Raw genomic sequence first — 13,260 nt, 5'->3', positions numbered from 1 at the left:
TGACCAATCAGCATTCAATTGAATCCAGAGACCATGATTTTATGATTTCTGTCCAGTCTAACCACACTGTTCTTTCCACAGCCTTTCGGTTGTGTTTTATTTTAGCAGTGAAAATGTGGAATGTGAGTTTGGCATGATTCACACCTTTAAGTGGCAAGATATGATTGTTTAAAGCTGGTCAGCCGGGTTCCTATAATGTCATTCCGTCACTCTGGCTGAAACGTAAGTTATCCTTGTGCAGTGCATTGTTTGCCGTTTTGAAATTTAAAAACAAGACCTGATTAATATATATACCACTTTTATTTTACCTCAAGCAATACAAAGACAAGATAAAGTAAAACATCACATTTTTCTAACAGAAAATCCCAAAGGACACAAGTCAGGATCGTCAAATTATGATTAATATCTGCACTTCCCTGTAAACAGAATCTAACGTGGAACAATGGAAAAGAAAGCAAAAAAAAAGGATGAATACAAACCAAAGATGATTACGGCTTGCTTGAAAGCTACGGAAACTAAAAGCAGCCCCCTAAAGTCTTCCTGCAGTTGTACAGTGGATAGGCAGAACAGGATACCGAGTACTTGCAGAACCTTTTTATTTTCTGGCTCAGCCGTGCTCCTCTTGAGTTAAGGTTTCAAATAAGCAAGGAATGTGTGTGCATTTCCCTGACCTGGCCAGGCAGTCCTGCATCTGGCCTCCATCTCGAGGAGAGACCGAAGAATCGGGTTTGTCTGAAAGCACTCGATTCCTGTTCAGGGTCAACCTGAATGCAGACCTTAACTCCTGATATTAACGGGGAAGTGGGAGGGACCATTTCTTTGGCAATTCTGTCAGTCAAACACTGCAAAATAAAAAGGGAGACCAGGATACATTCTGAGTACATATATTCTGCTGCTGTGCTCCTAAAGTGCTCTTGTGTCACTTTCCCTGCTTTATCTCATTGTGTGAGTTAATCTCAACTTGTTGGAAGTGGTCTTGGGACGTCAGTCTTCATGTTCCCAGCACTGTTTTCCTTTTGACTGAGGGGCAGGACTGTGTCTACACATATCAGCAGGCACTGAAAGGCCCTTGTAATATTCACACCTCTAATGTTAGAAACCAAACGGGTACAGTCTGTGACTGAAGGGCTTTGGGGGCCACGTGAACATGGAGCAGAGCAGACCAAAGCTAAAGTGGGTCTTGATAAGACTACGTCAGTCGCGCTGCGTGATGGTTATTTTTCTAGTGTAGTGCCAGCTGGATTTTCCGAGCGCTCGTCACTGCCAGTTTCACTTTCCCGGCTGTCCCTTTCCCTGAAAACCCCGCTCGCCGCATGTGACGCCGCTTCTGGCAAGCTCAGCGTTTTACCGTCAAACGCCTTCCTCCACTTCCCCTCCACGCCCCTGAGGAATGGACTGGACTCAGCCAGCGCTGCAGGCGCGTGGAATGAAGGGATTGAGACGGGTTGCCGAGGGTTTCACGCCCCCTCTCTGACTAACCGGAGCTCGACTAGGAGGAACGTCCAGCTTTAAATTGTGCTGCCTCACCCCTAGCACAGGCCCCTTAGTCAGGAGATGCTAAATGAAGACCAGCCTGAGCTGAAAGACCCCAGTGTGATTACAGAATGACTGAAGTAGAAAAACATAACTTCTAATAGAAGAGTATACTCTTGCAATGCACTACCCTAGAAGAGACATTGGGAAATATAACAGTGATTACAATCGTCATTAATCAAAATGCACCCGATACAGGCCAGTCCCCATACCCACCCTCTATGCATGCTTCCCATGATTACCCCTGTCCTTCTCTGACAGGGTCTGCAGCACGTTATATGTATGATCTACAAAGATCTACGAAGAAAATCAGACCTTGATATTTAGTTGCAGGGTTTCAGAGGATATGAAGTACTTTAGCACCAAGTGACCCAGTTGCAAGAGTCAAGGACTCCCAAGACACATGGTAGGATGTAGAACAACAAATGGGATGAGCACTCAGTCCCCCCACCCGCAGTCCAAGAGGGTAGAGTTTAAGTGTCCCGCAGAGATTAGCCTTGAACTGCTCATATAGCACAGTGCTGGGCAGCAGCGGGAGAGGGGACTGGGGTGGACAGAGAGGGGCTCGGGTCCGAGGAGAGCGTCTTCATTCTTCATCAGAGCTGGCGTGATCCAGAGAGTAGACCATGAAGAGGAGGTCTGCCCGGGCAGGTACCAGGGGGTGGCCTGGCTTCACAACCTCAAAGCCCATATAGTGGAAAGTTTTCGTAATGGACACTGCAAGACACAGAGAGCAGATTTTAAACACTCAGTCTTCCTCAACCACACTGCAAAAACTACTGCATGCTGTGTGAAGCACCCACACGCCTGCTGTCTCATTTTAAGAGAATGTGGTATCAGGATAGTTATAGCATCTCTGTCCCATGCATCCAGCTCCAGGTGGTGACTGCCAAAGCAGTCAAAGACCCCTCCCCCCTGGTATTTATTTTTGATGCATAAAAGTACCCAGGCACTGTACAACAATGAGGAAGGAAAAATAAATCCCAACAGGAGGCGCTCTCTTACGTCGATCCTCTCTGCCTTTGCTGAACCACAGGAAGATGTGGCTGGCTTTCAGCTTCTCCTCAGCGAACTCCAGCAGACTGGTGAGGCTGCAGCAGAGGGAGGAGACAGATGACGCACTGGCGCAGGCCCAGCCTTACATAATGTCTCATTACATAACAATGCAGAGGTGAACTGCAGCCTTCTCCCGAATTAGCCCTCCGTGTTGACACCTCGTCTTCAATGGGACAGCGGCACCAGGTTTTGCACCTCTTAAGCCTCGTCCTGCCTAACTGCAGGAGCATTAACAGAACGCTGCATGCAGTTTACATTTCTGTGCTATGACATGGAAAATAATCCTGTATCTAAGCAGGCTTACTGCTATGCTGTCATTTGTGGCCTCAGCAGCTACATCATCACCAAATGAAGGCATCACCAACTTATTCACCTGGTGCACCTAAGGTGTGCAAAGTCTACTCTGAAACGATGCCAATTCATCTCACTTTCTAGAAATTTCTGATGACATGGCTGAGAGGCTGCTGTGCACGTACCCCTCTTTGCTCCCCTCTGGGAGCGACCCCTGTGGGATCTCCAGGAACAGGCTGTTGGAGTAGAACACCGTCTCCCAGCAGGACGTGCGGCGCTCGCTCAGCTGGTACTGGAAGTGCAGGACAGGGGGCGTCCCGTTCGCAGAGGCGGCCTGTGTCACCGTCAGCCGGTCGTCCTGAGAGAGAGGATTAGCAGAGGCTTTTTATGACTTGCAGCTTTCACTGCGACCTTCATGCTGACTTGCACAAATCTGTGCGCCGCAGGTCATTTCCCCCATACCCACGAGGCCTATTCTGTCGGGCGCTCTGGCCTACAAATGACCAGCTAAGGGTCTCTTGCGGTTGTTGTCAGAGCTATGGGCCTTTTCTTCTGGGGTTTTTCCCCCCTTCTGAAGGAGCTGGTACACAGTCAAGACCCACATAACTTTTACCAGGCGAATGTGTCCGGCTGTTCCGCATGACGCGTGAGCTGTGAATTCAGCAGTTTTGAGCACATCTGATCCATGGGATAGACAGTGGGATGCGTTATCTTATTTCTGGAGAGGGACTGCTGCATGGATTTGGTTGGTAGTGAACTCTGGCTGGGCTCACCATTTGGTCGAGATTTGTTTAATGAGGCAATATTTGCATACCAGGCAATGCCCTACATTTCTCTGCTTGCAAACAGGATGTGCATTTGTTCCTGTGGTGCTGGTGTAGAAGACACCACCGCTTCTGTTTAACTGTAGAAAGGCGCACGTGTGATTTAAAAATGCTGGAGTCTTTTGTGACCCGTCTGCACTTGCAGTGTTTGTGTTGATATGAAGGAGGTGCTGTGTGTGAGAAAGTGTTGCGAAGCACAAACCCTGCTATGCAAAATGGCAGAATGTATTATTTTTGGCCCAAAGAGGTCCAATCTTTCTAAAACCACAATATACCAATTATCTGTGAAGTTTAAAACAGCAGTTCAGTTCTCTAATAAGTCGGCCATGGTCAGTCACTGGCACTGTTCTTCTTCAGCTGGTCCTGCACTGACGTGTAGTGGAGATCATCAGGTTGGATTAGTGTTAGGCATGTGGAGGGTTAGGGTTAAGTTTACGCATGTGGAGGGTTAGGGTTAGTGTTAGGTATGTGAAGGGTTAGGGTTATTGTTAAGCATGTGGATGGTTAGGGTTAGTGTTAGGCATGTGGAGGGTTAGGGTTAGTGTTAGGCATATGGAGGGTCAAGATTAAAGTTAGGCATGTGGAGGGTTAGGGTTAGTGTTATGGTCAGGCATGTGGAGGCAGCAGGCTCACCTTGTGTTGCAGTACATTGAGAGAGTGATCCCTGCTTATCCCTCGCCCACCCGGGATCTTCGCCTGTGGGTGAGGGGCATCAGGAGCACCACAGAGGCCCTGGAGCGTGGTGTCTGGAGCACTGGAGCTTGGAGCCCATTAACGAGGTACTGCAGAGGAGACCGCAGGGAGAGCGTGTGTGAGTACTGGGACACACACACACACGTACACACGTACACACACATACACACACACACACACACACAGCAACTTGTTCTCTAAAGTAAACCCCACTGGAGCACACTGCTTGCTTATGTCACTTGTATTTGTCTCCAATGGAAAGATCATTTCAGTTATGCCAAATTAATCAGGCCACATTGTTCCTGTTTTGCTGTAGAACAGGTCATGTCAATTAAACCACCTCCTCAAAACAGTAACATAGGATACTGAAATCCAATTGACCCATAAAATGATACTCAAAGTAGTGCATTGGGATTTTTAAGATTGACGTCAGCTAACAGGGATGTACCAAAAGCACAGGCTGAGGTGAGGAGTTCTCATTCACCTACCCGTCCTTCTCCGAACCTCCCCCTCACTACCCATCTTCCACCGTGGCCTGAAGACTCATCTCTTCAGACTATACCTAGACTAACCACCACCACGCTGTATATTTCACTCTAACCCCCCCCCCCCCTTTTTCATGACACTTGTTACATGTTGCCCCATCCCAGCACTTTTTTGGTAATTTGTATTTGTCCTAATACTGTAGCTTATTCTTCTGCCTAGTTGGCTTTGCAGAGGTTAGGTCTGAATAGTGTTCACTGTGTGAACTAAACTGTGTTCTTGGCTAGAAATAGCTGTACAAAATAAGTATTGTACCTTACTGAACCTGTGTTTAGTAGTTGTCTATGACCATGAAATGCACTTTTTGTACGTCGCTTTGGATAAAAGCGTCTGCCAAATAAATGTAATGTAACCTACTGCATTATTGTTATGCAGTTGGCTGCATGAAGCCCCAGCAGAGGGAGAGTATGGTTAGGAATAAAAGCAAAACTCTTTCTGCTGCCTGTGACAGCACAATGACACTTCAGCCGTTAATCCCAGCTCCACAAATAGCCTGTCACCTCTCAATCGCTCTGCAGCACCTCTGCCTCCACAGGCCTGGCTCAGTCACACCTCCAAGCACAGGGCCCGGATCTGCTTCAGCTTTTTAATCGGATAATCGTTAGTGCTGGGATTAGGGTCAGGGAAGCTGAACCTTCCCTTTTAATTTTTTTCCTGAAGAGTGTCCATTAGGGACACTGACGCAGTTGGGGTGTTTGGCTGGCAGAACTCAAAGCAGCACTCAACACCAAAGCTGCTCGCTGATCAGGAATTGTTACCTGGTTTGTTTAAACATGCTTATAAAAAAATAATTATTTTTAATCTACGTCTTGACACACAGGGTGACCGCTGTTTAAACTGTCACCAAACTGGGTCTGAATGTACCCCAGTCACCTGTTAGGAGGCCCGCATGCGTCCCATTGCTGTCACTTTGAGTGGCACCTCATTCGTCTCACACAGACAGGGCACTCTGACCTGCAGCTCACCAGCCAGCTAAAGCCAGACCGCATTAACCTTGGGATGCGGAGAATGCAAGGCCAGACGAAAGCCAACGACTCACAAAACTCTTTACATTAGATTAGCGTTTAGAAAGAATGGAACCATGTAGGCTAACCACCGGCAGAACACCTTAAAAGTTAACTGCTGTATCAATACACTTTAAAAGTGTTTATTATGATTAATTACGCTGTAAAATGATATACCCCAGTCCAGTGGAAAGGCCTGTAGTAACTGCGGTTGACAGTCCCTGAAATCACGGTTTTTAACAAAGGTGTGAGAAGCTGAAAGCTAGCTGGTGTTGGTAGGAGGTGTCCGCCACAAACAAGCACATGATTCTGCCCTTTCTATAAACATGTCTGCAAATAGCCTCGAGGCCGGGAACATGCATGTCTGGGTTTTCAGTTACAGTCCAATGTTTCAGGCCAGTAATAATAGCCCCTCAAATGGGATGTGCAAACACATCGGTTGTATTTATTCAGAACGATCCAGACTACTGCAGCATTTAAACTCAGGCCAATCTCCCCTAGTTGCTTTGTGTTTTCTGAGTTCTTGCATCAGATCCAGCCACCTGCAATTAAACACAGGAATTTCAGTCATCTGTGCTCAGCTGCCAAGGCTGCAAGGAGCATTCAGTGATGACACCTTGCACAGGCGACAAAGTAAGGTTTGTTTTTATCTAGAATTCTAGCCAGAATAGCCTGTTTGGCAGACAGAAGTAAACGAGCAGCACCTGAGGCCATGGTAACCAAATAGGTAACCCAGCTGATCCCTGCTGCTTGGCAACAAATGTTAAAAACACTGAGATGGGCTTATATAGCTGCAACAAACAAATTACTGCTGTGCCTATCTAATTTGGCATGTTCCAACTTGCCGTGTCTCCGTCCGGAGCCAACCAATCTAGTGAAAATGGGAGCATCCTTTTCCCCATCACCTGCGGTTCTGCATTCAGATGCAAACTGCATCAGGTGCACTTTTTTCATTTGCATATCTTGCAAAGGAAACCAGATTGGCACAGTGCAATAATGTTCCTAGCATGAGCACAGTCAGGACCTGGGGTGCACAGATTTAACCTCAAAGACTGCACCTAAATCTGTAACACTGGACGAAGACAGAATCACGAGACTGAAATGCTAGCTTGTTTTGAAAGGCAAAACTCTTGCCCTCTGACATTCAGCCACCGCCAGAGCCCTAACAAACTGCAGCTCATCTTGGAGGGAGACGCACGGCCTGTCTCTTTCATAGGTCATGGTCACACCAAGGTTCATGCGCAAAAACAGGAACTGGGTCAGGAATCCGGAGACCAGCGGGGCACATGGACAGCCCTCCATGAGAGGAACAGGGTTCACGACTTTGACAGCTAGCCCAGGGAACGTGCAGCAGCCATAGTAGAAAAACACCATGTAGACCCGCTATAATTTCTAGCGTTTCAAGCCATAATCCCACAGACCCATCAGTAACTAATGCCTAGATGCATCTGCTACTGTAACTGAAGAATGATGATTTGTGCATTTCTGATCTAAATTCTGTGCTTTACATAATAAATTGCGGTGATTGTATAACAACCTAATGGAGGATTTCAGCTGATGCAATACTGGGCATGCACTGCTTAAAAAACTGCAGGTCCCACCTCTGACTTTAGCGTGCCATTGCGTCCAGGATGGCTTTGTCTTGACAGATCCCAAGATAGCCGGGTTACATAAAGCGATCTCCTCCTGACCGGTGCGTGTTGCCTGACGGGGGAAATCTGTGCGGTGCCGATGCCTGCGAGTCCTAGACCACCTCACGACCGTGCATGCCAAGTGAATTAGGGTCAGGCACATTTATTAACTACAGCCAAATCAATGCGTGCACTCAGCCTGATTTACTACAAGCCTGAAGAGCGCAGGTGGAAAACATACTCCACTCAGTGCTGTAGTCAGGACTGGGGTCTCAGTGGTGAACAATAATGTGTCTGGCCACCCGATTTCTCAGGTTAACTGTTCCCCATAAATAACGGGAGGTTTGACGGTGTGTTTGGTCTGGAGGCTGGAGAGTGCGAGGGTGGCAGGAGTCCAAAAAACACAAGCTACAAAACAGGATGCTGGGTGTCTTCCAGCTCAGAGACCAAGCGTCACATTCCAGGACAGGATGGAAGGTGAGCACCCGTGCATTCTGAGCCCCTCCCTATTACTGTCCCCGAGTCAACAAAAACAAGCGCCCTACAAGACACTGGCCTATTATGCTGTTATTTACAGATAACATTTGGATGGAAGTGTGTGTAGATATAAGCCCATGCTACAAAACACAGTGAATAGATCCGCCTGCAATGCGAGTTGTATCTGCCTGAACAAGTTATTGGAACTAGGCAAACAGCAACCACTGTCCTGGCTGAGATCGATATCAAGTCAAGGTGACCTTGTGAACATGATATCCCATACTTCACATATGACACATGCATGCATTCAATTCATTAGTGCCATCTTTCCGGTTTTTTTTTTACCATTACCATTTAAGCTGAACAAAAGGTAATCTAGGGCTCTACACACTTCTCTCCAATAACTGCATCCCACAGTCAACCTTATATAGGCAGGATTAAGCAGAAATCCATTTCCACTTAAGACTTTTCTCTCTCTTCTCCGCAATCTTATATATTTTTCATAGGGATTTATCAGTTTTCTAACGTTTGGCTTGTTTTACATGACTTGTCTTATTTGAGGGACACCATTTACTCAAAACATTCTTTTGGCTTTGAGGAATAATCACTTTCACAAAGACAACACAGCATGGAGTCAAACCCATTTTTATGTTAGTATAAAAATTTCCATTATCCTTGTACTATGAAGTAATGACTAGAAAATATATCTGGCCATTAAAGTGCATATTCTGCTGATGTTTTCTATTATTTTGTCATTTATGGAGTATATCCACCACTATTGAAGATTAACAAGTAAATAAACCTTACTTATACAAGCCTTTTGATAAACCAGTTAGGTAAAAAATGTCCGGGGTCCACATAATTGCGGCGGTCTGTAAATGGCTGGATCCTTAGGTCCTTAGGTTACCCAAAAGAATCCAACAAGGACTTGTACTGGTTGTGTGTGGAACAGTTGGTTATGTAATGGCTGCTTGACGGGACCCGCTGATACCGCCTCATATGTGCGGGTGACAGGAGCACGGCCTGCAGGGTGCATGGAAAAGGTCTGACAGACAAAAGTCCTTTTTTTCTTCTTTTTATAGACCCACATCTGTCTTCCACAGATGTCAGCATGAAACTAGCTGTACCTCTATTCCCGATAGAAGCCATTTTTGTTTGTAAAAATGGACTAAAATTCGGTATATGCTTCTGGGATTTGTCGAATTACCAAATAGGCAGTAGGAAATCGCAAGTAGCATAATTTGGCACCTAATTTAAAGAAACCGTGGACCGTTAGAAAACAGCTTCAGTCCTCAATTCAAACAAGTATTCCTTGCTTTGAGCAATCCTGTTCATTTCAACTTTATGGTCAACAAATTTGCATTTTTAATATTTACGGTTTGGAAATACACTGGTATTAACAACTGTACATACTACTAATGATAGACTATTTTCAAAGATCTAAGGTGTAAAGTTGCATCGACATTTGTTTGAGAAGCACATAATTTTACAGGGTTAGGGCTAGTTCGGCAGCATTCTGACCTTGTAACATGACAGTGAACATGTGGTACGGAAGCATGTGTGCTCTGTGTAATTTAAGAAGATAAACAATTGATATCAGTGTGCATATTCAGCATATACAAATGGAGAATTACGCAACGATTGCATCAAGAGCATTCTCTCCTTCCAACTCCGTTGTGACAACGTTTCCCTTGAGATCGACTTGTCGAGCGCTTTGTTGCAAAGCAGATTTTAAATTAAAGCCCAGTCATTTAGTTATCTGATATTATTTAGCTATAAGAAGCTACCGTAAAATACGTAGCTAACGTCAATATATCAAAATATTTAACATTACCCAATTGCTGCCAACTTGGAAAACAAAACTGTATGATTATCGACATCATGGCAAGACTACTTTAGACTACTTATATTCACTCTATGCTAAACTGCTGTATATTGGCTCTTGGGAAACTGGCGAGCTATTTGGAATATAACTTTAGTGGAAGAATTAAAAATGTTTTCAGAAATTTGACACCCGTCGCGTGATTAACGTTGACTGATGTTAGTCTAGATTATCAGCGTCGAAAGAAATATTAGCTACTCAGCTAGTTGCGAGATTATGCTAGTAACGTTATTACAAACTAATTTAGTCTATGTTGGCTAAGTAAAAAAAGAAAACATGTTAATATTAGTTTACGGACGCTATGCTTTGTTGACACAGCTAGCTAGAGCTAGTTTACATGTACCTACACGCGGTGTGACCACCTACGTTACGGATAGCGGACGTTAGTGTCATCTTTTTAGTAAGCCCAGATAAGATGAGCGAAGACTTGTACAACACACTTCACATTACTAGTCTAAGGAAGAGTATCTTGATAATATTAGCAAATTAGTTGGTTATCGTAGACAAAGTGGAGTCGGGAGTCCAAAGTTAGCTAGCAGCAAGCTAGACAGATAACGAGGATAGAAGTAAGAAAACTCAGTAACTAATTTGGCATTTAACTAAATGATCAGATAACAAAAGTGTCAGCTTGCACGCCAAGCGCCAAGTTTTCTCCACAATAGCTAGATATCTGCTAAATGGCTATATGGTAGTTAGCTAGCTAGCTGCTGGCGAAGGTCTGCAAAATTGCCATGCCTACCTTTCTTCGGTATTTAGCATGTTCACTTCTGGCAAATCGAAAAATGTATTGTATCCTCTCTGACAACCAAAGCAATGACTATTTAATAAAAGCTCCACAGAACAGTTCACCATCCGTGGATGTCCCAAGTGTAGCAAAATCACCGGGTTCTATACGTAGGTGCCAACTTGGAGAAGAAAAAAAATCTTAACACTCTGTTTCTCTTGCTCAGCCAGTCAAGCGTTCCAGTTTGCTGGAAACCCGAAGGTTATTTAAATACCATGTCCAAGGCCTCATGGGTAAAATTTAAACAGGAAATCGCGTAACTGTGACGCCAGTGAGCTATCCAAATAACTGCTTATTATATGTCTTCGTTTTTCAGGAATAATGAATGCATTTAAAAGAATAAAACAGGTATTTAATTTCTGAAGTTTAATATTTGGAGCTGTTCGTGTTATCTTTATTGAAAGGTAGAGTACGCCCCCCTCATTTCTCTACAAAACAAAAACACACCTATATAGTGCCTCTGGGAAATGTATTTTTTCGGGGGGGCGGGGATTATGTCATGTCCCTGCATAGGGATTTTTAAATGTATGTGGAATTGGTAGCTATAAAAACAACGTCGATACATTCAGTGCCATCACAATAATTATCACACGCGTTTCTGTCAATATAGATACAGGTATTACGATTTTAGTATTATTTATCTGGAACTGAATGTAATACAGTACTAAATAGAATAAATTGCAGTATTTACTCATCAAATCTGGTAAAATTATGTATTCTGTAAGTATTCTGTTTGGGCTCATTTTGAAAACCTACAAAAGAATAACCTAGGCATAACGGAGGCACAAAAATATTGTATGCTTCTGAACCACATCTCAATTCTGTTCTTTAATACAGAGCAGGTTAATTCAGAGGTTTGTCTTGCTGCCTCCTTATGGTAATAGATAAAAAATGTATTGGTAGTGTTGTTGTTCATCTTTAGTTCAGACTACGGTCCAATTTAGAGCAGGCTTATGTAAGAACAGGGATGGAAAACTGACTCTTTGCCAAGTGGATTAATGGATTAGTAACAAGACACCAAGTTTGCCACTGGATCCTGGTATCAAAGTGAGTGAAAATCACTTGTCTGAGAATGGAAGCAGATCTGAACATTTCTAAATGCCTAACCATTTTGGCAGGCCCTTTCAAAGAGGCCCCAGAGCAGTTCAGGTGGTGACTGAAAATTAAGCAAAACCTCATGTCATTGCCAAATATTATGTGAAACATACATGATTGCACTGTTGCTTGACAGTTTGCACAATTAACGACATGGCATTATCACTGGTTGGATGGACTTTTATATACTCCTTATGAGAAATCATTCGATTGATTAAAATGAATGCTACTTTCTCCTTGTTTGGTATGCCAGCTTCTCTGCAGGTCCTTCACTGTACATTTGTTCAAAATAGGTATTAAGAGCAGTTACAGGCCTGTTGTGAAGTGCAGTTGGTATTCTGGCACGAAGGTACATAAATGCATATAATGTTTTCCTTGCTAAAAAAAATGAAGAAATATCATATTTCTTATATCGCATATGAATGATTTCAGATACAGTAAGTGTATTTGTATTACCAGAAAGGAATATATGAATACACATGTGAAAGAGAAAGTCATGAGAACTTTATCTTTTACTTGTAATCTTAACCATTTTATTGTTTGATTAATGATTTCAAGTTTTCACTTGAAAAGAAATGTGTAACATATAAAATGTTTACATTCTGTATTGATTTGATATTCAAAACTTGCATCCCTGGGTAAATAATTTGGAAATATGTAAATAAGTAAATAAATCTGGCATTCAGTTCCTACTAATCCTATCCCTCTCCCGTGATCTGAGACTTACTAAGCAGGCTGTGTGCAGGCTGTCTTACATCCAGTAGGTATTTGATGCTGTGCACATACATTTTGAAAAAGAACGACTTTTTTTTGCCAAGTTTTGACCATGACAGTAGAGTGGGCTGTTGAACTCTGTGTCACCTTGTCCAATATGAGCAGTCGAGCAGCTTCTGTTGAACTGCTCAAGAAGTAAGAAGATAGCAAAAACAATGCGGGAGGTTTGGCCTGCTCCACGGGGATAAAATATTCAAGAGTACTGGGTGGAGAACAAAGCATGGAAAATGAGACTAAAGGAGGCTGCCTCCTATTACCAGACGGTGAGTGTAGATAAGAGAAAACTGCTAATCAGAGTTGCAGCATCCCGATGAAAGCTCTTCTCACATAGGGTATGGAACTTAAGGTCACTGGATGGGAAAAGCATACGATCTCCCCATCCAGTGACCTCCCCACTGTGTATACTTTTGTGCTGTTAGCTGACACTGAGAATGATCCAAGGCCAAGTTGTCTGAATTGACCTGTTGGAGAGGCGGCTTCACCTTGTGGTTTGTATTCTCTGGCCTGGCTCCTTGATCTAATTAAAGGGTCCATTGTATCTCTTCCTCTCTGGCACCCTCCCACATCCAGGAAGTGTGTATTTACTGTCAGGTAATGATAATAAACACTGATGAGGATAGGCTTGTTGAATTTCTTCTGATTATCTTGAATGTGTAACTGGATGGCAAATGCT

General features: G+C 43.9%; 1 protein-coding gene across 1 annotated transcript; it reads right to left on the bottom strand.

The window, feature by feature from the left end:
- Nucleotides 1-281: 281 nt before the first annotated feature.
- oaz2a (ornithine decarboxylase antizyme 2a) lies at nucleotides 282-10,920 on the bottom strand. Its single transcript, XM_064312242.1, is given in 6 exon segments — nucleotides 282-2,250; nucleotides 2,539-2,624; nucleotides 3,066-3,238; nucleotides 4,338-4,418; nucleotides 4,420-4,486; nucleotides 10,674-10,920. Coding segments are annotated over 6 exon segments (651 nt in total). The 5' UTR covers nucleotides 10,787-10,920; the 3' UTR covers nucleotides 282-2,119.
- Between the last annotated feature and the right edge of the window lie 2,340 nt (nucleotides 10,921-13,260).

The sequence above is a fragment of the Anguilla rostrata genome, chromosome 16 (assembly GCF_018555375.3).
Source record: "Anguilla rostrata isolate EN2019 chromosome 16, ASM1855537v3, whole genome shotgun sequence".
NCBI lineage: Eukaryota > Metazoa > Chordata > Actinopteri > Anguilliformes > Anguillidae > Anguilla > Anguilla rostrata.
The sequence above is the reverse complement of the archived record's forward strand: the minus strand, read 5'-3'. Positions and strand labels throughout refer to the sequence as shown.